At 48.7% G+C, this 26619-nt stretch overlaps 1 protein-coding gene across 1 annotated transcript; it reads left to right on the top strand.

Annotated features, from left to right (window-relative positions):
- Positions 1-295: 295 nt before the first annotated feature.
- Positions 296-25303, top strand: LOC124652048 (sulfate transporter 4.1, chloroplastic-like). The gene is made up of 17 exons (XM_047191072.1): positions 296-625; positions 2676-2724; positions 2832-3033; positions 3612-3780; positions 4168-4233; positions 4341-4448; positions 4964-5071; positions 5158-5223; positions 8951-9011; positions 9159-9286; positions 9956-9997; positions 23572-23688; positions 23830-23881; positions 24104-24242; positions 24323-24408; positions 24573-24649; positions 24732-25303. The coding sequence occupies exons 1-17, from the start codon at positions 311-313 to the stop codon at positions 25029-25031; spliced, it is 2085 nt and encodes a 694-aa protein (XP_047047028.1). The 5' UTR covers positions 296-310; the 3' UTR covers positions 25032-25303.
- Positions 25304-26619: the final 1316 nt, after the last annotated feature.

The raw sequence follows: 26619 nt of genomic DNA on the forward strand, positions 1-26619 counted from the left end.
CCCCACCGGCCTCCCTCCGCCGCGGCCTCTCCCGCCGGCCGCCGCGCCTTGCTCGATCCGGCCTCGCTGCTACGCGGAGCTCCGATCACGCCCACGCCCGCCGCCGCGGCTGACCACCTGCGGCCCGCCATTTCCACCCCGAGCTTCGTGCCGCCGTCGCGCACCCCCGCAGCTGTGGCCGCTGCTCGCCTGATTCCCTCCGCGCGGCGGTGAGCGGTACAGTTCAAAAACCATCACCATTGATTCCACTACCTGCACGATTCTTCTTCTGACAGTCGAACCGAACAATTTCAAGGAATCCTCGAACCGAATGGACCGGTCGTCGTTCGCGTCGGCGAGCTCCGGCGAGCTGGCCGCCGCCGCGGTTTCGGGGCTCGGGAGGCCGGTGAGGGTCATACCGCTGCGCCACCCCACGGACACGGCCGCGCGGGGGCCGGCCTCCGCCGCCGCCGCGCCGTCGTCGTTGCTGTCGGCGGCCATGGAGAGGGCGCGGGGGATGGGGCCGTGGGAGTGGGCGGAGGCGGCCCTCCCGTGCTTGGCGTGGATGCGGAGGTACAGGTGGAAGGAGGACCTCCAGGCCGACCTCACCGCCGGTATCACTGTCGGAGTCATGCTTGTGCCCCAGGTACCCTTCTACTCCCATAGTACTACTGCTATACAATGTTTCTAGCAGATCTTATATTGCTTTGACCCGATGTACTATTGCTATACAATGTTGTAATGACCAAGTTCCTTGAGATTTCTGCTCAAAGAATACATATCTCTCAAAATTAGCTGAATCTTTTGGCTCCTGCTCCTGCTCCTGCTCAAGCTTATTGACTTATTGGTTGCTCGAGTCAAGAAAGTAAAACTATTGTTTGCTCTATTGCTTGTCTTATACTACAGAGTAGTACTGTTGGTGTCCGTTTATGAGAAAACTTCTAAAATGCTATTCTATTGGAGTCAGTTAAACACAAATTCTGAGATGTAAAGTCGTGAATACAGCTTATATTCTTAGATCTTATATTTGCTTTGACAGGATCCACTACTGCTATGCAATGTTATAATGACCAAGTTCGTTTAGATTTTTTACTCATAATATACAGGGGATTAGCTGAATCTTTTGGCTCCTGCTTGAGCTTATGGACTAATTGGTCGCTCGAGTCAAGAAAATAAACTAGTGTACTGTAGTATTGTTTGCTTGTTGCTTGTCTTATAGTACTGTTGGTGTCCGTTTATGAGAAAACTTCTAAAATGATATTCTATTGGAGCCGGTTAAACACGAATTCTGAGATCTAAAGTCGTGAATACAGCTTAAATTCTTAGATCTTATATTGCTTTGACAGGATCCACTATTGCTATGCAATGTTATAATGACCAAGTTCGTTTAGAGTTTTACTCAAAAAATACATATCTTTGGAAATTACCAGAATCTTCTGGCTCCTGCTCGAGCTTATTGACTTATTGGTCGGTCGAGTCAAGAAAATAAACTACTGTTTGCTCTATTGCTTGTATTAAAGTACTGTTGGTATCCGTTTATGAGAAAACTTCTAAAATGCTATTCTATTGGAGTCGGTCAAACACAAATTCCGTGATCTAAAGTTGTGAATACAGCTTAAATTCTTAGATCTTATATTGCTTTGACAAGATCCACTATTGCTATGCAATGTTATAATGACCAAGTTCATTTAGACTTTTACTCGAAAAATATATATCTCTGGAAATTAGCTGAATCTTTTGGCTCCTGCTCGAGCTTATTGACTTATTGGTCTCTCGAGTCAAGAAAATAAACTACTGTTTGCTCTATTGCTCGTCTTAAAGTATTGTTGGTGTCTGTTTATGAGAAAACTTCTAAAATGGTATTCTATTGGAGCCGGTTAAACACGAATTCTATGATCTGAAGTCGTGAATACAGCTTAATTGAGTAGTTAACTGCACAAGGGAGTGTTACTACGAGCAACTTGTCCATCCCATATATGGTTTGTTTGCAAACAGTGGCATTGAATTGATTTTTCATGCAAAGTTTTGAAGTATTATTATTTCAAATATGGAGTTGAGCTCTGTAATTTATTCAATTTAGATGGGAAGGTTCGTGTATAGCTAGTTCCCTGTGCCCACTATTAGCACATTCCAGAATTAAACTTTCTGCTATTAGGTTGATTTGTGCATTGGCAAATGCAGTATTTTCATATCCTATTTTCCATGTGATGGGCTTCTGGTTATTGATAGTTACAAGTAACATATCCTTCAGTTAAGCGTAACTTGTTTAATCAGAATGAATGAGATCGCTGCAGCCTATATTGGGGGAAAATTGTATGAATTCATAGGTGGTAATTGGGTTCCTCGGCAACCATTGATTACCAAGTGTACTAGGGTAAAGGCGTCATAATTTCATTTATTGTGTTTTTTACTGATTTCGTTTGAATTTGGTATGTTTATTTATGTTTATTTTTTAATTCAGCGCTTATTTGCTGTTTTTTATGGATTAACTGAACTTTGGGTCTTCCTGCTAAGTTGTATTGAAAGTTGTGCACAATATCTCAGCTTGGTTACATAACTTTTTCATTGTCCTGATTTTCCTAAAAGTTAGTAACGAACATTCCTGTTCACGTGCGTGCTGGTTTGGTGTTAGTTTTTTGTACCCTCCATTTGCTCTACATTTTTTGTCAGAAATTCATTTTTGTATTGTGTTGTAGGCAATGTCATATGCAAAGCTGGCTGGGCTTCACCCAATTTATGGGCTGTGTAAGTGCTTACATCTGACTCTCCTTACTTTTTCTTTTCTTTATATACTCAAATGAGCATACTAGTTGATGCAAATCATCTGTTTTCATTTTCATTGTGCTGAACAGACACAGGCTTTGTCCCACTGATTGTCTACGCAATTTTTGGGTCCTCGCGACAATTAGCAGTAGGGCCAGTGGCACTTGTTTCCCTGCTAGTGTCCAATGTTCTTGGGGGTATAGTTAATTCATCTAGTGAGCTGTATACAGAATTAGCCATATTGTTGGCATTCATGGTTGGGATATTGGAATGCTTGATGGGATTGCTAAGGTAATTCTGTTCAGCGAGGAAAGTTAGTGTTCCTGCTTATCCATTTTGGAAAAATTAAAATTTGAAAGCATTGAACTTGCTCTTGTAACATGTATGCAGATTCATTGTTATTCTATTCTTTCGTATTAGCAATATAACAATGTGTATAGCTCAGATGATTAACTCCCTAGCTGCATATCTTCATCTTCGGATGCTTTATCTTTTGCTAGTGTTTACCCAAAGGACCAAGCTGCTTTCCATTGTATTTTGTCTTGTTGGCAAAACTGTCCTGAAATCATTTGACTTTGGGAAAAAGGGGCATATTACAAAAGCAACACTCGGTGCTTGCATAGTATATATAGAAAGGGAGCATCAGTGTACCCCCATCCCCACGTACACCCCAAAATATCCCACCTCCATCCATGGAAATAAAATAAAACGCAAGCACTGCATCATGAACTGTTCACATGTATAGCTTGTCTTTATGGTTTGTATGGAAGACCTTTATATTTTGAATTGATCATGCACTATATCCATGAACTTTTTTTGAATATTTTTGGAATAGTGCATGTGGGTCATGCATTTTCCTTTTTTGGCAGACTTGGTTGGCTTATTCGTTTCATCAGCCATTCGGTAATATCTGGATTCACTACAGCTTCAGCCATTGTAATTGGTTTGTCCCAAATCAAGTATTTCTTAGGTTACAGTGTTACAAGAAGCAGCAAAATTATACCACTTATTGAGAGTATAATTGCAGGAATAGATCAGGTGTGTTTTCTTCTTCCCCTGTATCTCGTTCCATGTCTTATTTTAGACCCACACTGCTGCCTAAGCATATAGCTTGAAAATATTTTGATAGCCATTAGCTCACTATTGTCACTGCCATTGCAAAGCTTAGCATATGTCTGTGAGCATCACTTAGTTGGATACTGTCGACGGTACCAAACCCAGTACTTTTTTAACAATAAAAATACGAATGCATTCTTCTGACTACAGTGAACAGTTCTCAAGTTTTAAGCTCTGCCATTTATACGTATTACAAAACATTAATCAACCTTCCTTAGGCACACTGCATACATTAAAACTGCTAATATTACTGTTTCAGATCATGATTTATGTGGTATTTTAACCTAATATAGCAGCACTGTTTTGCAGTTCTCCTGGCCTCCATTTTTAATGGGATCAGTATTTCTTGCTATTCTTCTAATAATGAAAAAACTAGTAAGTTGGCATGGCTTTATCTCTCATTTACTTTTCAGTTATCTGTTTGATTCGAAATAGCACACTTTGGTAGTATATCATTTTTATGACCCCTAAATTTTTTGCAGGGGAAAACAAATAAAAAATTACGTTTTCTGAGAGCCTCTGGACCACTAACAGCTGTTGTTCTTGGAACATTGTTTGTGAAAGTTTTCCGTCCATCTGCCATATCAGTGGTGAGTAAGCTCCTTATATTCATCTATCCTGAATCATGCGATGTTATGCAATATATGCACTAAAATGACTCTGAAACATGTACCTTGGCATGCTCCTTTTTTTTGTTCATTTGACATCTATTCTGTTTGATGATGCATATGCATTCTTTGATTTTTTTTCATGTGTGTGTTATCAAATGTTGTGATTACAGATGGCTACCCAGACATTTTAGTTTGATAAGATGTTCTGCGGAAGTCAATAAATACCACATGCGTGATGCCTGATGTGTGGTGTTATGATAATTTTCCAATTTTTAACTCAAATTGTGCATGTGGTAAATGCTCGTCTTTCATGCGTGCAAGTTCTCAGCGAGTCACTGCTAACAGACTGCCACAGTCAACACTCATGTTGATTTCCGCTTTGGCTAACCACACGTTTGGTCATATTTTTGTTTTGTCAAGTTAAATTTACCTCATGTCATACATTATCATGGACAACTACATCACAAGTTATCCTCCATTTCTCGAGTGCCTAGGTAGGTGAAATACCGCAAGGCCTTCACAAGTTCTCCATTCCCCGAGGATTTGAACATTTGATGTCCCTAATGCCAACTGCAGTTCTTATCACTGGTGTTGCCATTTTGGTAAAAACATATTGCTATCTTTCAATTTGTCTTGTGTTCTGTACTTTATTTAGTGGATATTAAACGTTTGTGGTATATATTCTTAGGAATCTGTTGGGATTGCTAAAGCTTTAGCTGCTAAGAATGGCTATGAATTGGACTCGAACAAAGAGGTATGATGACAGAAACATTGAGTAATTAGTTTTGTTGGTACAAGCTGATCGCATTTGTTCTTCAAACACAATTGTATTAATTTTTTCATTATGTTATGTAGTTAACTATAGTAACATGTTCGATGCATTCTTCACTCCTATGAGGAAACTAGTTGGTGATGATGGTCCGTTCACCTTGGGGTCATACCAACTATCTATCTGTTCTCTAAGACTAAGGAAACAATTTACCAGACGACCTACTTAACTGTGCTCTGCAAAAATATCCAACTCTGACATGAACTTTTCAGATGCACAGAGCAGCACCTCAATTAAGTCAAGTAAATAGTCTTTTTCTTGCTAGTAGTAGATTGAAGTTATTTTAAATGCTTGGCTCAAGCAACAAGCTTATAATTCTCTAGCCTTAAACTCTAGGATGCATCGTGCTACGAATGGCAACAACTAACTAATCTGTTATCTGCTATCAACCTTGCCTTGTGTGCGGCGTCCTATGCGCCTTATTCACACTCATAACATTACACCCCTTCTCGTCAGTTCTTTTAGTTCTCATCCCAGGATTCTGCTCTGGGTGTGTCGTAGCCAGAGGTCTATCAGAAGAAGCCTATACCTAAATGAATCAAGCATAGCGAAGAGGTTGCTTACGCCTTCAGGAAAGAGCAGTCCCATGCTGGCGTGCCGCTACCTTGGATAATTGTACCACCACCACCAATGGAGTACAACTTCCTTTGCTTGATGATGCAGTAGTGCTGGGTACCGCAAGCATGAGTAGCCCACACAACCCAAGCATGTACCTTGCTGGTATCGGGAACGCTGCAGATGTGGCCACCTTCTTCCTGTAGGTAGCACTGTAGCAGAATGCCCGCAGACGCAGAGCAATGCGCCACGTCGAGCATCATGGCTGCGTAGGAATGACCCTTCAGTTCCCAGTTCTCAGGAAGGGGTGATCTGTCCATCGTGCTTGTGTGTGCATGCTTCCTGGACGTCCTACCTAGGATTGATGCGGCACATCCTCATGCACTCAGACCTCCTGGACATGGTAGATATGGTTGGTACCGTTGCTTTGCTAGGCATTGCTGCTGTTGTCAAGGAATCAAACAGTGGCGTCGCTGTCCGCCCCTGTAGGTTAGGTCGCGCTAGCCACAGGTGGCAGTGCTGCCTGTTGGTATAGTGTCACCATCCTTGCTGCTGTATGCAGTGCCTCTGCTGCGCAAGGTCGAGGTTATCCTTGTCTCTAGGGTACAACTTGGTAAGAGCATCTCTACCGGCGGCCCCCAAATAGGCGCCGGCACTGCCGTATGGGGGGCGCCGGCAGAGCATCCTCTATTTGGGGATGCTGCTCCCACACCGGCGTCCCCCATACGACAGCCCCGATAGAAATTCAAACTTATTACGTATGACATTTTGAAAACGATATTCATACGAAATTTATACAAATGTAACTTGATTTTAAACTAAAAAACATAAAAAATCTAGCGGCGGCGTGCGTCGAAGGCGCTGAAGTCGAGGTTGTTGCCGTCGTTGCCGTCGTCGCTGGATGGCCCGAAGGACCAGTTGTCGTCGTCCTTCTCCTCCTTTGGCGCCGGCAGCACGGAAGGTCCGGCGAGGTCGACGAAGTTGGCGCCGTGGTCCTTGGCGGACCACACCGCCACCTGCCACGGGTCCATCATCATCTGCTGGTAGTCCTCGTCGACGGAGCGGCCGACGATGAAGTTATGGCCAGGGAAATCCTCCGGGTTGTCGCCGCCACGGAGGGCCGCCTGCGCCTCCGCCTCCATCTCCCACCATTGCTTCTTCGCCGGTGGAAGTGATGGCGAGGCCGCTGCATCCTCCACCTTGAGGCGGCGGCGTTGGCCCGACCCCGTCGTTCGACGGGCCGGAGCAGAGGACGCGCGCCTCGCCCCGTCGTCCGCGACGCCTCCGGAAGGAGGCGCGGCCGAGCTCGTGCGGTCGGCGGCTGCGGACGATCCGGTGCGCGAGCTCCCGGACGCGGTAGTCCTCTCCGGCGCCCTCTGCAGAGTCGGCGCCATGCACTCCGCCTGTGGGAAGTACAATGGGACGCGTGGCGGGTCGCCGCGAGCGCGTTGGTGGAAGCCATACTGCCGCAGCGTGTCGTCGACGTCGCGGCCTTGCCACCAGGCACGGCGGCCGACGTTGTTGAAGTGGCCGCGCGAGCGGCCGGCTGCGCGCGCGAGCTTTCCACGCCGGGCTGTCGAGCGCGTTGGCCGGCGGGTTCCTCTCCGCCGGCGTCAGCAGGTTCCGCCGTTCCCTGGCAAGGGCTCGCGTCTGTGGTCCTGCCGGTGGCGACGGTGGCACGGCGAAGCCGGCGTTGGAGACGTGCCAGCCGTGCGGCAGCTTGTACTGTACTGGCACGAGGATGCGCTGCTACATCCACCTCGTCGTAGCTAAGCTGCAACGAGCGGAGCACGCCGCCGCCACCGGCCTCGTCGTTGTGCGCCATCGTCGGTGGGTGCATGGGAGAGGTGGTTTGTTTGCGCGGCGGTTGCGACGGTGGTGGCTAGTGTTGGAAGATGGGGAAGAACCGAAGAAGAGAAGTGCGCGCCGATGGGGTTTTAAGGGAGGCGGCGGACGCGCATTGAAGGCGCGTGGGGAAGGTGGGTGGACGCCGCGTGGCCAGTCGCCGCCTCAGTTTCCGCGCGGGAGGCCATTAACGCCCGATGACCAACCTTCCCCCGTCGTTTCCGATGCGAACCGTCGCGTCCTCTCGCTGCAAGGCGCCCCCACCCGCGAAAACCGTCGTCTCGTGAGGCGCCGGCGCGCCCGATTCGCGCCCTTCGCGAAGAGGTCGGCACGGGGTTGCCGACGCTTCTATTGGGCTCGAAAAAGCGCCGGCGCTATTTGGTGTGCGCCGGCGCGAGCCCATTTTCGATGCCGGCCCCCAAAATGCTGTCGGGGCTGCCGGTGGAGATGCTCTAACAAAGGAAACAACTAATAATCTTTATCTGCTGCCTTGCATTGTTTCCTGCCCCCTCTCCACGCAGACAATATATTATCTAAGTAACGGAGGGGGGTTAGCAACTTAGCATGCATAAATCATGATATCGTACGTGGGTTAATAACTAGTAGCATAGATAGCTTCTACAGGCTTAGTCAACTTAATTATCATAAGATTTCAGGCAATCATGTCATCTATGATGAATGAACACGATAAATTTATCTCTCATTTCTTTTGTTTCATTTTTTCTCTTTTCTAAATCACCTTGCACTACAGATTTGGGAATGATAATGTTCCATCAAAGCATGTGGTCTTAAACTTAGGTGATTAAGACGCCTGTCGTAGGTGGTAATACTCTAGGAAGTTCTACTTAGGGCTAGTTTGGCTGTTCGGGCCAAACTTCCCCGGGTAAATATTCCCGGCCGGGGAAAGGCAGAAACAGGAGCAAACCCCCGGGATTATTTTCCCGACCTCCGGACTAGGGGCAAAATCTCCCCGGGAAAAGGCCGGGATCCCACCGGGTTTCCTGTAACCAAACGAGCCCTTAGTGACTATTCTTTCCAGAGGCATGAATGTCTCAGTCAACTTAGGCAATACTGAATTGATGTGTGAATGATCCTGATTTAGATGTAGCAGGGTATCAATGTTGCATTTTTTTGTTATTTACAAGAATATTTAAAACTATGCATGCATTTGCATATAGCAGTGTTTATTGTTTCTAGCTAATATTCTCTTTATTCAAAATCAACCCTTCTGATCAAGTTCTCCTTGTTACAGTTATTTGGGCTTGGCATAGCAAATATATGTGGTTCATTCTTCTCTTCATACCCTGCTACAGGTAAAATATTAAACATATTTAATGAGTGCGCGCTACTTCATTCATCTGTATTTCTTCTCTGTTCTTTAGCTAAAAATATTGAGATGTTTTAGTTACTCGCGAGTCTTGAGGTTTTTGAAAGCTGATTATTGATGGATGTCCATGCAGGCTCCTTTTCTAGGTCTGCTGTTAATCATGAAAGTGGGGCAAAGACTGGATTATCAGGAATTATAATGGGCATAATAATTTGCGGTGCTCTCTTGTTTATGACACCATTATTTACTGATATACCTCAGGTAAGATTAGCCATGTGCTTTGTTTTGATAACTCTCTTTAAGTAACCATTGGGTTGCTCAATGAAGTTTCCCGTTTGAAACCTTGTGTTCACCTTTTTCTTTGTGTATTAATGCTACCAACAGTGTGGATTAAATATGAACAATAGTATCACTATATCTTAAGGCCTTGCTAAGTATATACTTAGGACCGAATTTGGAACTTCCAGCTGGAATCAAACTGTTCTTATATCATTTTGACAATATTAAGCATGCCCAATAAGCCTTGTATTATTGGTGTATACTATTTTGCAGATTTAAGTTTGAAGTTTAAGTTTCCTCACAAGAAAATAGGGATCAAGTTTGAGTTTTACGTTGGCAGATTTATTTTGACAAATTTATTTACTATAGTTTATAAAAGGTAGCAAAAACATGTAAACTTATCACATAAGTTAATTTTACTCCTAATAGTCAAATGAACTGTACAATCTTGTTTCTTAAAAGGTAAACTTTATTGTGTTATATGTGGAACTGAATTTTCGTAAGATTCAACCTTTTAAGGTAATTTCATGAGCTGTTTTGCCAAATGTAAACCATAAAATATTTCAATTTTTTTACAGCATGTTATACTTGTGCTTGATAGGATATTAACTGTTCCATGTATACTTACATTTCATATCATTTTTCCTTCAGTGTGCATTGGCTGCCATTGTGATTTCTGCTGTCACCGGTCTGGTAAGGGCATCTAAACTCATTTATACATACTATGATTAAGAGTTTGTAACAAATACTCATACTATGATTAAGAGTTTGTAACAAATACTCAAGATAACCATGATGCCTGATGGCAATTGTTGGGGGGATGACCCCCGGTATGCCAAAGGCATGCCAAACCGAATGGTTTGAGCCATCAAGATACCGGTTTAATGTTCATTCTGGAGCGTGAAGTTAAGCGTTTGGCTAAGTAAATTTATACCGGTATCCCCAAGAGTGGTATACCGGAATAAGCTAAGAAGACACCGGGTTACCGGTAAGAGGTGCACTGTAGCACGTCGGCAAGACTGGTCAAAGATTCTCTCCAGAGCTAGAGGACAAGGATGAGCTAAGCAAAGTAGCTTTAAACGAAGCCCTAACGCTAAAGAGGAAGGTGACGCCAAAAGCAACCGGGGGACGTCAGCCTCCCTGATTAAAGAAAGCCTCCCTGATTAAAGAAGATACCGGCGTCACCTATGATTAAAGTAGCTTTGTAAAGTAGTTTGTCCGTTCAAAGATGCCATTAGGGTTTCCTAGGGTTTCTTCCCCTGTAAGCCACCCTCTCCCCTATATAAGGAGAGGGGGCACACCCATACGCGGGTACCGATGAAATGAGAGGTACGCACGAACCTTGTATGCACAAACCTGTAATCTGTTAAGATCAATGAAGAGAGAGATCTAGAGCAGAGTTCTTCTTGTGTCTTTCTTCTTCTACCTCTGGCTTTGGCTAAGTTCTTGAGGAAAGCATCCGGAAGTTCATCCAATCTAATCAAAAACCCTCCCCGAATCCTCTAGCGCCCATTCGGCCCCAACTTAAGCCATCCTATGGCATCCGTCCGTTCACCACGACGACAGTTGGCGCCCACCGTGGGGCATGAAGCGGCGCTTGCTGGAGTTCACATTCGGGCGGGCCTCCTTGACGTCGCCGACGAGCGGACGGTGTCTGCGCTCGTGCAGCGCATCTACTCCATGGACTTCATCAACAACAACGCGGGCTGCTTCGCCAACGGCGGCATCTTCCCCAAGAACGGCTGCGTCATCGAGTTCGGCAGCCACCGCGTCTACTTCGGCACTGTCCCTGTGCGCCAGTGCCTCTCGCCGGTGCTGGTGGCGCCGGACCCGCCAAGGTGGCTATGTGCTGGCCGCGCCGCCGGTAGCGTGGAGGTCATGATGGCTGGCGCGGTCGGCGCTGGCAAGGAAGCTGTGGATGAAGGTGCTGGGCGTGCGGCATCGACTCGTCCGGCCAAGCCACCGTTGGAGCGCGACGCAGGTGCTACGGGAGCATCTTCTGCACCACCCGAGACACCACTTCAGGCGGCGATGAACGTGCTGGCGACGCCCATCGCGCAGAACATCGACCCAGCAGCGGCTCAGGCGGAGCTGGAGGCAACGCGCAAGACGCTGCTTTCCGGAGGCGCGGACATCATTCGGGCGCAGCGCGAGCTGAACCTAACCCTACGTGAGTGTAACGCTGCCCATGGCTTTGCTTCAGTTAGCGCTCGAGTCGCTAGGATGCCGGAAAACCGGCTTAAGGCTCGCAATCTAGATCAGGATTTGCGTAAGGAAATTCTTGCCGGCAAGAGTGCATCTGTGTCATTGAGCATCGTAGAGAAACCTAAGTACAGCAGTCCGGATAAAACTATCAAAGCTGCTAAGGCTGCAGTAGAGCTGTGCGAGTCGCTTTCCGGAGAGGCTTTGGCAAAGCAGCAAGAGCGTGTTAGAGAGTTGCTTGAGGCCATCGAGCAGCAAAATGCTGAGCAGCTAGCTAAGCTGAACAAAGCTGCGGCATCAAAATCTGTGCGCTCAGCAAAGAATGCGGGTAGCAAGTCCTGTGGGTAGGCATCGTCCCCCATCCCGGATGTAAGAAAAGAAAAGGAAATGAATGCGCAGCAGATGACTGTGTACGATCCGGTACTTGCCGGAAAACAACAAGTCGGGCAACACGATGCCGGTAGAAAAAGCCAAGGGGCAGATCGAGGCTACGCCAGGAGAGGCTATGCCGGAAACCATCATGCCGGTAGACATGAAACCGGGCAAAATTATCGAGCTGTAAGGGCAGCGTACGATGAGGAGGAAATGCTTCCCCCAAGGTACCGGCAGGCAAGGGCCGCGGTACCGGAACATTACGACGAAGCTGATTCGACAACTGAAAGGCTCACGGCGTACCGGAACCCGTTGGGAGAACGCATGGGAGAAAGACACCTGCCAGAACGGAATGCGAGGCACCATCTGGACAGAGTGTATTTATCTGAAATGATCGAGGCAGAAGGTCCTCCGGGCCCAAAATGTTTTGGTCCAAGGATCATGAAAGAGGAACCACCAGTTCGCAACTTCCAGCTTGCCCCGTGATACAAAAACGTATGATGGCACCACTAAGCCGAAGATCGGCTCGTGGATTACGTAACCGCGGTGTACGTCGCCGGTGGCGGAGGAACCGTAATCGGTGGAGGAAACCGGCGCCGGGCCGTGAGAATTGTACCATCATTCCCGGTGGGACCGGCACGAATCCGGGCCGAATAACTTGGCCGGCGGGAAGCATAAACGGCTGGTTGGACTTTGAGGAAGCTTTTGTGAGTAACTTCAGCAAGCACATACCGGAGGCCCAACAGAGCCGCAACGAGCTCGCCTTGTGCGTGCAACGCCCAAATGAAACGTGACCGAGATTACCCGACCCGGTGGAACTCCACAAGAAACTCCTGCGAAGGGGTGATAGAGGCGCAAGCCATTGCTTGGTTTTGCAATGGATGCCGCAGAGGTTCGCCGTTGTGGCAAAAGCTGCAGCGGAACATGCCGGTAACTCTGGCAGAAATGATACGTGTGGTAGATAGCTACGCATTGGGAGACCCAATGCAACCGGCAGTGCAAGCCGATCCGGCGCAAACAAGCCAACCGCGCCAAGATCAATACCGGGACAACCGCCACAACAAGAGAAGGGAAGATTTTCCGGATCGAAGGTATGGTCCACAGCAAGTAGCTGCGGTACAGGATAACTCCGGCCCCAGCGGGAGCCAAAGGCAAAAAACCGGATCGCAGCCGTGGGTTGAAAAGAAAAAGTGGGGAGAGAAAAAAGACTGGCAAGAACAAATGAGATACACCATGGAAGCAGCTATGGAGCAACCATGCCGGTTTCACACTCCGAACCCGATGAGGCCGGCAAATCATTTGACAAAAGATTGTTCTTGGATCAAGCACTTGATGCTGAGAGGTGCGGCAAAAGATGCGCAAGCACAAGGATGTTCCACAATACTGCCACCCTCGCATGACATGTTGCATCAGCACCCATTACCACCACCACCACCGCTTACCGGAGCAAACGCTCTACCGGTACAACCTCAGCCGGACCGGCAGCGGCAAGTTCATCACGTAGGAGAAGGCAATGGCCAACTACCGCCACCTCCACCGGCACCTTTGGGCCGGAACGTCTACCACGATCCGGACGTGTGCTGTGTTGTGTTCGTCACGGAGCCAACCGACAAGCAGAGCCTGCGTCGCCGTTCCATGGAAGTGAACGCTGTGATGCTGGCAGTACCAAAGTACATGCTGTGGTCAGATCAAGAAATCTCCTGGTCGTTCAAGGATCACCCCAAGATAATGCCAAATTGGGGTGGTTATGCTCTTGTGGTAGACCCAAACATGCATGGGCCAACGACTCGAGTCAAGTTCAGCAAAGTGCTGATAGACAATGGAAGCAACATAAACATCATGTACCGGCACACCATGCATACGCTGGGCATAACAGAAAACATGCTACAACCAACTCGCACAACATTCCACGGAATCGTTCCGGGCTTGTCCTGCGCGCCAGTGGGGAAAGTTCGGGTGGATGTATCGTTCGGAGGACGTGACAATTGCCGGGTTGAAAACATTGAGTTCGAGGTGGTGGACCTAGATAGTCCTTACCATGCATTGCTGGGGAGACCGGCATTGGCAGCTTTCATGGCCTCAACACATACGGCCTATCTCAAGATGAAGATGCCGGCACCTCGTGGACCCTTAACTGTGGTGGGAAACTACAAGATTTCGATGGAAACTACGTCCGTCGGATCAAACCTGGCAGAATCGCTGGTAATCGCAGAGGAAAAAAGAAGGATGCAAACTGCGGTTGCGCTGGCTCAGTCCTCACAGTTGAGCTTAGCGGCAATGAGTGGAAACTTGGGCGCACCGGCATTCAAGCCGACAAATGAAACAAAGGACATTGTGCTGGATCCGGCTTACCCGAACGCACCGTTCGTATCGGTGCCGGCCTCGAATCGGGCATAGGAAAGCGCGCTCGTCGCCTTCCTCCGTGAGAATCGGAATATCTTTGCCTCGGTCTCATCGATGACTTGGTAGGTGTTCCGAGGAGCCGGGCCGAGCACTCTTTGGACGTCCGGAAGGATGCTAAGCCGGTGCGACAACCTTTGCGCCGGTTCGTCGAAGATAGGAGAAAGATCATTGGAGAAGAAGTAACAAAGCTGTTGGTTGCCGGTTTCATCGTGGAAGTAACGCATACTGAGTGGCTAGCCAATCCGGTGATGGTTGAAAAGAAAAAAGAAGAGAACCTAGAAGCAAAAGCTCCAAAGGTGTGGCGCATGTGCATCGACTACACCAACCTAAACAAAGATTGCCCAAAGGATCCTTTCCCTTTGCCCCGGATCGATCAGGTGATTGATTCTACGGCTGGGTGTGAATTGTTGTCTTTTCTGGATGCTTATTCCGGTTTCCACCAGATTCCCCTGAAAAAGGAAGATCAAATAAAAACTGCGTTCATTACCCCGCACGGGGCTTATTGCTATGTCACTATGCCTATCGGTTTGCGCAACGCTGGTGCAACGTACCAGCGCTGTATGCAAAAATGCTTGTTTGATCAAATTGGAAAGAATGTGCAAGTCTATGTGGACGATGTCGTGATAAAAACTAAGGTAAAAGAAACCTTAATCGACGATATCCGACAAACATTCGATAACTTAAGAAGATTCCGGATGAAACTCAATCCGGCGAAACGCACCTTCGGTGTCCCTGCCGGTAAACTGCTTGGTTTTCTTGTATCAAGCCGGGGCATTGAGGTGAATCCGGTAAAGATCTGGGCAATCGAAAGAATGACCATACCACAAGATCTAAAAGATGTGCAAAAGTTTACCGGAAGTTTGACATCGCTAAGCCGGTTCATAAGCAGGTTGGGGGAAAAAGCTCTGCCTCTCTATGCTTTGATGAAAAAATCCGATACGTTCGTCTGGACCCCTCAGGCAGACGCAGCGTTTAAAGAGCTAAAAACAATGCTAGCCATCGCACTAATATCGGCTTCGCCTTTGGAAAGGGAACCCATGTTGTTATACATAGCAAGAACCAACCGGGTGGTAAGTGTTGTAGTGGTAGTGGAAAGAGAAGAGGAAGGAAAAACCGTGCGGAGGCCGGGTATACTACCCGAGCGAGGTGCTCTCCCTCTCAAAACAAAACTACCCGCACTTCCAGAAAATGACGTATGGCGTGTTTATGGCCGCCACGAAGCTTAAGCATTACTTTGAGGAGCACCCCATGAAAGTGGTGAGTGAGGCACCCATTTCCGATATCATGTGCAACAAAGATGCTAGCGGTAGGATTGCAAAGTGGGCAATCCAGATATCACCATACGTACCGGTGTACGAAAGAAGGGATGCCATAAAATCGCAAGCCTTGGTTGATTTCCTGGTCAATTGGGCGGAAATGCAATACAAGCCGCCGGAACACAAGATAGAGTATTGGAAGATGCACTTTGACGGATCCAAACTCAAAAGGGTCTAGGTGCCGGTGTGGTACTTACCTCACCTAAGGGAGATCACCTCGGTATGTTTTGCAAGTGCATTTCAGGGCATCAAACAATGTCGCAGAATACGAGGCTTTGATCCATGGGCTTAAGGTCGCAAAAGAAATCGGTGCACACCGGATCATTTGCTACGGAGATTCAGATCTTGTGGTGCAACAATGTTCCGGAGATTGGGACGCAAAAGATGCCAACATGGCCTCATACCGGTTTCACGTGCAAAAGATTGCCAGCTTCTTCGAAGGGTGTGAGTTTCACCATGTGCCACGAGCGGAAAATGAAGCCGCGGATGCTTTGTCCAAGCTGGGCTCATCTAGGCAAGAAATTCCTCCCGGAATAGCCCTGGTACACTTAAGAGTACCATCGATCAAACCAAGCCCGGAATCGGAGTCCATCTTCGTACCGGAATCACATGTTGTACCAATGGATATCGATGAAGGAAACTCGGGGACCGCTCCGGCAAACTCGGGGACCGCTCCGTAAACTCGGGGACTGCTGCGTCCATGTCAGAGGAAGCAATGCTGGTGGATAACATGGAGATAGATGTACCGTGTTTCTGGTTCGAGAGGCACCATCTTGGGTTAAACCTATTAAGGAATTCCTGATCAACGGCACCTTGCCGGTTGACGAAAGTGAATCCAGGAGGATCCAGAGAAGGTCCAAAGCATACACCATCATCAATGGTGAGGTGTACAAGAGAAGTGTTACCGGTGTCCTTCAAAGATGTGTGGAACCGGAAGAGGGAAAAGAAATGTTTGTGGAGATTCACCAAGGGGAATGTGGGCACCACGCTTCGTCAAGGGCGCTGGTAGCAAAAGTATTCCGGCATGGGTTCTATTGGCCCACTGCTTTGGAAAATGCGGAGGATTTGGTAAGAAAATGCAATGGGTGCCAGAGGTACGCCAAGCAAAATCATACCCCGGCATCCGGTTTAAAAACTATACCGCTAACTTGGCCATTTGCTGTTTGGTGCCTTGACATGGTTGGCCCATTCAAAACTGCAAGGGGAAGCATGACCCACATCTTGGTTATGGTGGACAAATTCACCAAATGGCTAGAAGTAAAACCTATTGCCAAATGTGATGGGCACACAGCGGTGAAATTCCTAAAAGATGTCATTTTGCGTATGGATACCCGCATAGTATCATCACTGACAATGGCTCAAACTTTGCCCAAGGCGAGTTCAAGCGATTCTGTGAGGATAACAATATCCGGTTGGATTTGTGCTCAGTGGCACACCCACAAGGCAATGGCCAAGTGGAGAGAACAAATGCGCTGGTGCTTTCCGGTATAAAACCAAGGCTCATTGAACCACTCGAAAAGACTCCGGGATGTTGGCTCGATGAGCTACCATCAGTGCTGTGGAGCATAAGAACGACTCCAAACCAGCCTACCGGATACACTCCATTCTTTATGGTTTACGGAGCAGAAGCGGTCATACCAACCGACATTCTCCATGACTCACCAAGGGTGCAGCTCTATACCGAACAAGAGGTAAAAGAGGCCCGAGAAAACGATGTGGACTTGCTAGAAGAAGCAAGAGAGCTCGCGTTGGCAAGAACAGCCATTTACCAGCAAAACCTCAGACGCTACCACAGCCGGAAGGTTAACCCGAGGGTATTCCGAGAAGGAGATCTGGTGTTACGCTTGGTGCAACACACTGAAGGCCGGCATAAGCTTTCACCCCCATGGGAGGGACCTTTCATTGTGAGCAAAGCTCTCCGCAATGATGCCTATTACCTAATCGATGCACATAAATGGAAAGAAGGAAATGCAGACAGATCCGGAGATGAGACCAAGCGTCCGTGGAACATAACTCTGTTGCGTCCTTTCTACTCATGAAGTTGCGGTGTAAGAAGTTCCTTTTTGTACCTTCCCTTACCAGCAACAGGAGCTTCAGGAGGCGCGTCACCAGCTTTCGGAAGAGCATCACCTTCTCTGGCATCCTCATCATCATCTTCTTCTTCTTCGAAGTCACTAAGATAGTCCGTGACGTCGGGAGGAGGAGGGATGAAGGTGCGGACCGCCGCGTACTCTGATATCCGGTAGGCGCGGTCCTTCCGCTTAGCGGTGAGGACTGGATCCGTATCGGTGGGAGCATCTTGGCGCAAGGTGTGGAAGGCATCCAGGTCCAAATCCTCATACCAGGAACAGGCGATGCGTAGCGCCTCATCTGCTCCGGCACGGGCCGCTGACCACTGCCACTCGCGGATCCTCCGACCGGCACCTTTCAGGCGTTCGGAGGTGAGCGTCAAGCTAGCCGGCACCTCCTCCCCAGGCCATAGCACCTTGTGGAGCTGGATCGCCACGTCGGGCAGATCGGCGAGATTCCGGTCCACCGCGCGCATGTGCTGGACCCGGGCAGAAAGCGCGACCAGATGGTCATAAGGATCCCAGGGCGCATTCGCGTTCCTGAACTCTTGCTGAATCCGGCGCTCTGTCACCTTCTTCTGCGGGTGCACCTGTGAGTCCGGAAAGTGCTCTGCAAGGCAAAGAAAAAAGGATAAGGACATGTTACCGGAGGTTATAAGCTTATAAGGAAAGGTCGGAAAAGAAAGAAGAGAAACTTACTAAGGGCGAGCGCGTCGGTTTGCATGACCAGAAGGTCATACTCCTTCTGCTCTGCCTCTAGGAGGGCGACCCGATCTTCGGCCGCTTTCCGCGCCTTGCCACCCTCCTCCAGTTCTGCCCGCAGCACCGCGGTAGAGTTGGCAGACTCCTCCAGGACCTCATTTAGCTTCGCCTCAGCTGCAGCTTTGGCATCCTTCAACTCCTGATCATGCCGGAGCCCAAATTGGATGAGCTGGTCCTTCAGCCCCCTGGAAACGAGCTCCTGGGCGTCCGCGAGCTCCGGCGATGATCCCGATAAGCCGCTCTTTTCGCCTAGAGCCCGGACAGGAAATGTTAACAAACATATATTTGGTAAAACGCAGAAAGGCAAGTCAACCGGAAAAGAGAGAGTACTTTGGAGTGCAGCGAGCTGAGTCTTGAGGGCTTCGATGGAGGCTTCCGGGATAGCTGTTATGCAAAAAGTTTGTAAATACTAGAAGAGAAAAGCTTCCGGTAAGAAGGTGCCGGAGGCACAGAAGCTCACCTTGGCACTTGCTGTGCGCTCGTAAAGATCCCGTGCTCCCACAGTAGGGTCCTCAAAGAGGTGCTTCCGGGCGTCAGCCGTGCTCTGTTCAAGTAAAGAGTGTTAGAAAAAAGAAGCCGTTTTCTCTATGTTGTTAACTAAGTTTCGCGCTAAGAGCTATGCTCTCACCACGAAACTCGGGGACTGGGAAGATATACATAATCCGGAAAGAATGAAACCGGCATGAACGGAAAAATTGCAAAGGGTTTGGTGTAACTTACCACCACGTTGTTGGTGGCATCGTGCCACGCGTTGTCCAGCTCCTTCACCGCGCGCCGCAGTCGCATGAAGTGCTGCTCAGTGCACCGGGGGCCAGCGGGGTCAATCGCCGGAAGCCGGTCTTTCCCCAGGCCGCGCGTAGCCGCGGAGACATCCGCTCGATTCCACTTCTCAGCATATTCGAGCAAATGCCCCAGCTCGTTGCCGCCGCGCTTCAGCTCCGTGATTTGGCCCAGCTGACCGGAAGCCTTTTCTCCGGCCACGACAGCGGCGCGGCCGGCGTGCAGCACCAAGGGCTGCGGGCCGGAAGTAGGAGCGCCGGAAGCCGTGGCCTTCGCCTTGGAAGGTTCCGGCTTGAGGGGCTTGGTGCCTTCTGGCAGCGGCCTGGGCTCGGCCGCGGTGGGTCCTTGGCTTGGCGGCGGCGTCGGCGTGGCCCCAGTTGGCTCGACGGTGGGAGTTTCTGGTGCAGGCGCGGGCGCAGTCTTGGGCGGCGAGCGGGCGTCGGGTGCGTCCTGGCCCGGAGTTGAGCTTGCCGGCGCGGAAGAGTCCGGCACGGACTTGGAGGGGGAAGAATCAGCAGTCTTCTTCTTCTTTCTCTTCGGGACGGGAGGAACCTGAGGTTCCGCCCTCCCGGCAGCTTCAGAATCGGCGGAGATGTTGCTGGCGCCGGTATCTTGTGTTTCTGGAGGGGAGACGTGGTCCTCCTCCGCGCGGTGATCTAGAGGTGTAGGGGCCACGCGCCCCGCACTTGAAGTGCCTCCCGCGAGGGAGGTAGAAGGGTTGCGTCGCACTCGCATGGTACCGGGCTTGAGTGGAGAGGAGATGAGGTCCTTGCGGTTCCCTCAGAGCTCTCCGGCTTCATGCCGCTGGCGCTCTTGGAGAGCTTGAGCGCAGGGCTGAACAAGAAAAAAAGGATCAGAAAGAGCGACCGGAAGGAAAAGTTTGTAAAACAAAGCTTACAGAGAAACAAAGACTTACCCGGAAGAGACCGGCATCGTTTTCCCTTTGTAGCGCTTCTTGGCTACTTCTTTCCCTCCAATAACTTTCGTCCGCGAGCGTTTGGCGGGAGGGGTTTGGCTTGAACCGGCCTCTGGTGCCGGAGCCTTGTTTTTCTTGCCCTGCGAGATGAGTTTCTCCAGGAACTCGCGGCCAACCTCGGCCTGCAGAGGAGCCACATGCTCATGAACCTGTGGTTGGGTGCCAGCTGAGGGAGCATCTACAGAAGGGAAATAACAATAAAGCATGAGAAACCGGAAGAGAAAACTACCTCAAGTATAGTGACATCATCATCGGAACCGGGAGCTTCGGATGAGAAGTTACCGGGGCGCGAGGTGTGGGTGCGGCCCATCTTGAGGTCAAGCCAGTGAATATAAGGATCCGGGTCCACCGTGTCCAGAGCCCGTTTCCGGCAAGGGCCTCGCTGCTCCGCCGCGATGCAAGGGAAGCGCTGTTTTGCCTGGAAAGGAATAGAAAGACAGTCAGTCATGCATCGAAAAGCTACCGGAAAACAACCCAGATTGCATAATCTCTTACTTCATCAGTTGGAGGGTTGGTGGAGCTAAGAGGCCAGTCCATCGGCATGGCGGTTTGGCAGATCTGCCTAGCCTTAAGAACTACATCCTCCTTGCTTAGAGGAAGGCCAGTGATCTTGGTAGGATCGCCAGGACCGTACATTTCGCTTATTTTATGGGCCCGTCGTTTGAGGGGAAGCACCCGGCGGGAGATGAAGGTGCGGATGATGTCGTCAGAGCAGATGTCTGTCTCCCTCATCAGCTGCTCCATGAAGCGAATAATCCGGTTCGTTTCTAAATGATTGGTCCCAGGATTATAGCCCCAATTGGCCTTCGTAGGCACTCCCGGATTGAAAGCCGCCAGATTGATGAGATCTGCGGCGCCGGTGTTCTTCACGTAGAAAAAGGTCCCTTGCCATGACCAGCATGACTCGAGACCGGAGAATTTAAAAAAGGGGCTCCCTTGGCGGGAGCCGATGATGCAAGACCCGCATTGAACGAGGGGTTTGGGCTTAGGAATTTCCTTGCCCTGGACGGAATTGATCCGAAGAGAAAAGAAGCGAGCAAAGGTCTCGCGAGTGGGACGGAGGCCGATGTAGCCCTCCATGAAGGAAACATAACAAGAAAGGTAAAAAACGGTATTGCCAGGAAGGTTGTGAGGCTGGAGTTGGTAAAAACCCGTAAACCGGCGAAAGAAATCGAAGCGTGAAGGCCGAAGCCGCGCTCGAAGTGAGCAAGGAAGACGACGAACTCACCGGGTTCGAGTACCGGTTCGATCTCGTCGCGCGGAAGCCGGCAGGATACTCCTTCCGGTATCCTTCTAGACCGGTAGAGCCAGTCAATTTCGTGCTGTGTCACGTCAGAGCCCTTCCAGGCCCCACGGGTGACACCGGATAGATCTACTCCGGAGGCTTGGCTAGAGCTGCTGGCCTCTTGACCTCTTCCGGTATCGGTTTCCATTCGGGCGAGTTCAGCGGAAAGCCCGTCGGAAGCTTCCCTCTGGTGACTACTGGAAGATGGTTCGGAAAGATACTCTTCGCTAGACATAAAAGTCTGAGAGACGCCGGATTCTACCCAAAAACTGATTTCCCAAGATCTACCCTTGCGCGAAGATCTACGAGTAAGAGAAAAAGCAAAAGAAAAGAAAGACTAAATACTCTACCGGCCCAAGATCTGGAAAACGAGAAAGGAAGAGAGAAAAGAAGCATTAAGGCTAACCTGGGGCGGCACGAAACGCTGAAGATGGTCGCCGGAGAAGCAGCGAGCCTGCAGTCGCCGACGGGGTCCGGCGAAGTAGAGGAGCAGAGGTCACCGGAAAGGGTACGGTGCGGCGGCAGCAGGCGCACTGCGGTGAATCTCTGCGCAGCGAGGCTTGGCGAGGCTAGGCGGAGTTGCAGCGGAGGTTCACCGGGCGGCCAAGCTCTAGCGACGAACGACGGTGGCAAAGGCGCAAGGAGGCAAAGAGCACTGAGTGCGCGAGGGAGTTGTGAATGCGGGGAAGAAGATGAAGTAAAACCGCACTCCCTTTATATAGAAGAAGGAAGTAGTGGGCTGGCAACCACTGGGCCGCGGCGGTTCTGTTCGTGGGCCGCCACGTGGCGCAAGGATACACGCGCGGAAAATAATATGCCACAAGGAGGCCACACGGATCCGGAACGGCAGCGGGGATCCGATGCGGCGCCATAAATACTGGCGCAGAAGCCGAAGGGATGTGACCCCTGACACTGGCGCGTCAGGTACAGTGCGCATGTCTCTGACAGGCACTGTACCCGAGAAATTCTCGACTTCACCGAGGAGGGATTTAATGTCAATGATACCGGAGGAGAAGATACCGGAAATACTTCGTAAAGAGAGAAAGATGTAAGTCCGGCAAAGAGGCCGGGAAATTTAAGCTGACCGCCGGAAAGATTAAACCGGTACCTTAAGATATGGGAACCTGGCATGGTCCGTTGGATAAAATCCACCGGACTATACCAGCTTCGAGGACTAGTGTTGGGGGGATGACCCCCGGTATGCCAAAGGCATGCCAAACCGGATGGTTTGAGCCATCAAGATACCGGTTAATGTTCATTCCGGGGCGTGAAGTTAAGCGTTTGGCTAAGTAAATTTATACCGGTATCCCAAGAGGGGTATACCGGAATAAGCTAAGAAGACACCGGGTTACCGGTAAGAGGTGCACTGTAGCACGTCGGCAAGACTGGTCAAAGATTCTCTCCAGAGCTAGAGGACAAGGATGAGCTAAGCAAAGTAGCTTTAAACGAAGTCCTGACGCCAAAGAGGAAGGTGACGCCAAAAGCAACCGGGGGTCCCTGATTAAAGAAGATACCGGCGTCACCTATGATTAAAGTAGCTTTGTAAAGTAGTTTATCTGTTCAAAGATGCCATTAGGGTTTCCTAGGGTTTCTTCCCTTGTAAGCCACCCTCTCCCCTATATAAGGAGAGGGGGCACACCCATACGCGGGTACCGATGAAATGAGAGGTACGCACGAACCTTGTATGCGCAAACCTGTAATCTGTTAAGATCAATGAAGAGAGAGATCTAGAGAAGAGTTCTTCCTTGTGTCTTTCTTCTTCTATCTCTGGCTTTGGCTAAGTTCTTGAGGAAAGCATCTGGAAGTTCATCCAATTTAATCAAAAACCCTCCCCCGAATCCTCTAGCGCCCATTCGGCCCCAACTTAAGCCATCCTATGGCATCTGTCTGTTCACCACGGTCTGTTCACCACGACGACAGCAATTTAGTACCTTCTCCGCAAGAAATAAAGTTATGTCTATTTACTTCTGTTTCAGCTTGCAATTTTTGCTCTAGCATGTTTTATCAGTTCTTTATTAAGCTGTCTTCTTCTAACGGATTATTTTTTCATAACTTAAATTGTTCGACACCTGATTTCTCATGGATATTGGGAATGTATCTAGGTAGATTATGACGAGGCCATTTTCCTGTGGGGTATTGATAAGAAGGATTTCTTTCTGTGGGCAATGACGTTTATTACAACATTAGTTTTTGGCATTGAAATTGGTGTCCTTGTTGGGGTAAGTATGAATTTGTATCTAGTCATTTGAGTTACTTATTATATCGATCTTTAACCGAAGTGTAGATAAGGCTGGCATGCAAAATTTCAGATTTTGTATGAAGATGAACCATTCATTTGATGGTAACGTTTTCCTTTGTAGGTTGGATTCTCGCTGGCATTTGTAATTCATGAATCAGCAAATCCACATATAGGTGAGTAAATGTGCTACTCTAGAGTCTATGCATGATGACCACTTGCAATCTGCTTGATACCACACCATCATTATGCCTCGGAATGAGCAATCAGAGTTGTATCTCAGGGTTCTCTTCTGTTGGACCTTTCATGCCATTGTTTCTCAATCGTTGATACATTTAAAAAAAAATTACTGCTTCTGATTAGGGTTATTTTAATATGTTTTTATGGCCTGTCTGCAGCTGTTTTGGGCCGTTTGCCTGGAACCACTGTGTACAGGAATACATTGCAGTACCCTGAGGCTTATACATACAATGGAATTGTTGTTGTCCGAATTGATTCACCAATCTACTTTGCTAACATAAGTTACATAAAGGACAGGTGAATCTCTTCATCTGTTTCAGTAATTTGTCTTATTATTTGTAAGGTTCATTGTTATCTTGATGCAAGTTCTTTATCAGGCTGCGCGAATATGAGCTCAAACTCCCAGTTTCAAACCGGGGACCTGATGTTGGAAGGGTGTACTTTGTGATCCTCGAGATGTCACGTAAGCCCTTCCATTTCTGTTGCGATGTCTGTTAAGACTTAAGACACGTGCTAAATACTGTTGTTTGCACATAATTGTTTCTCTTTCGTTTGAAAACCGTATCTTATGATTAATTGGACTACCTAGATGAATAGTTTAGATGATGGTAAAATTTGGGCATGCAGCTGTTACATACATCGACTCGAGTGCTGTTCAAGCTCTCAAGGACCTGAACCAAGAATACAAAGCACGCGACATCCAGGTTCTTATCCTGAGCACTTCTTCTATTCTACAGTATGTATCTGCGTGTTAAAACCCTGGGAGGCCTTTTATATTACTTGCAGATCGCTATAGCAAACCCTAACCGGCAGGTGCATCTACTGCTGTCAACAGCGGGCATCATAGACATGATCGGTGCAGGGTGGTGTTTCGTGCGGGTGCATGACGCCGTGCAAGTATGCCTCCAGCATGTGCAGAGTTCATCATCAAATTCCATTAAGCTATCCCCACAGGCATCTGGGAACTTGACGGACTCTCCCAAGGCACAGCAGCGGCATGGCTTCCTCAAGAACCTCTGGAAAGCACAGGATGGGAATGGGAGCACTGATGAGGCTCAGTCTTTGCTGCGCCAAAACCTTGTGTAATACTTTTACCAGTTTCCCCCTTCAGTGCCAATCGGGATGCATGCATTTGTATCTTTGTTGTTGTATGCATATAGAGTACAAGGATGTAATTAGTCAATTACCAGTTGTTTTGTTGTTCATACAGTAGGAATGTAGAATTGTGTTGTATCAGTACAGTGTAGATACGTCAGTTGTCTGTAATATCTGTAGCCGAGTGGCTGGTTCTCTGTATCATAACAATGTAATCTATATATTACAACACCACAGAGTAGCGATTTGGCTACTGTGAAGAATTGAGATTCTTGGAAAAAAGAGTTACACGAATCCACGACAAAGTGATAAGCTGTCAACATCCAATGTCAAGAAAATGTGAGTCTTGGTTGAGCTATTGTTAATGCTCCCAATACATAATGCTTAAGTTATTGCTTGGTTATTTTGTGTCAAGCAGCAGAGATTGTATAGGAAAACTGATGATCTTCTTGTTCTTGCAATGTAACTAAATTATTAGACATGAAGAAACAGTTTGTACTTCCATTGCTGTCATTATTGTGAATTCCCATGTTTTATGTTGTTCCGTGGAGCACTGTATACTTGATTCGTCCGTCTATTCTTCTTGGCATATAACAGTTTAATATGCAAGTAGGGTATGCCAGGCCGGGTAACTAAGTACTGTATGTTGTAGCCTGTGAGACAAGTTGACCTTGTTTTCTGACGAGAGACAGAATTGGGGGCAGGTGATGACCGGAGTCGTACGTACAACTTTCTGATGGTTCGAAAAGAAACAACACAGCGTTGGGCATCTCCTGGACTAGTTGGTCAGTTCTCACACTCACGAGAGCGCGCAAGATGGAAAGAGACAGGTCATCTCCAGCGGCCCAACATAAAGCGATCATTTGCGTTCGTGTAGACGAAAAATGGATCTGGAGCCCAGCCCAGCAGCCCGATGCAAAATGTCTGGCCTGTTAGCGGAAAAGCAAACGTGACCTAAATTGTGCCGGGAATACGTCTGTGCGGACGCGTTTCATGACCTTGTATTCCTAGTCGGCCCCGCACGTTAGGGACAGCGAAATCGAGTAGCGTTCGCTCTCGTCCCCCGCCCCTTCTTTGCAGACCTAGGGCGACCCCGCCACCCCACCATTGCCGCACCACACCGTCGTTGTCTACCAGGTCTCTCCATGTCACGCCTCCTCCTCGGTCCAGGCTCAGAGTTAGGGTAGTGGAGAGGTCCTGCCCGCGTCGTTTGCGTTCTTGGGAGCGCCTACTAGCCTCGACGCCCAGGACCTATTCGATAAATTGCCGGTATTAGTACAACATTAGCAGTGGAAGAACTGTCCATTTACATGGCAGGGTTAGTACAACGGCCATGCCGAGGGATGCACTATTATTTTTGAGGGAGTGATGTTGCAAGATTTGTGGATTTGGCACTCTTTCTTTGGCATGGTCGGTTCGCACAATAACATCAATGTGCTCAACTGCTCTCCGGTGTTCAATCGGCTTATGAAAGGCACTGCTCCTAAGATGAGCTATGAGATCATGGCAATGGATATGACAAACCATATTATTTTGATGGTCGCATTTATCCTGACTGTGCTACACTAGTGAAGACAAT

This window comes from Lolium rigidum, chromosome 5 (assembly GCF_022539505.1).
Source record: "Lolium rigidum isolate FL_2022 chromosome 5, APGP_CSIRO_Lrig_0.1, whole genome shotgun sequence".
Taxonomy (NCBI): domain Eukaryota; kingdom Viridiplantae; phylum Streptophyta; class Magnoliopsida; order Poales; family Poaceae; genus Lolium; species Lolium rigidum.

Excerpts from the sequence above, each read along its gene's own strand:
- LOC124652048 (XM_047191072.1), top strand. The coding sequence starts at position 311 with ATGGACCGGTCGTCGTTCGCGTCGGCGAGCTCCGGCGAGCTGGCCGCC. Across the intron at positions 626-2,675 it reads GAGTCATGCTTGTGCCCCAG|GCAATGTCATATGCAAAGCT; the intron begins GTACCCTTCTAC and ends ATTGTGTTGTAG. Across the intron at positions 23,689-23,829 it reads AAATTGGTGTCCTTGTTGGG|GTTGGATTCTCGCTGGCATT; the intron begins GTAAGTATGAAT and ends TTTCCTTTGTAG.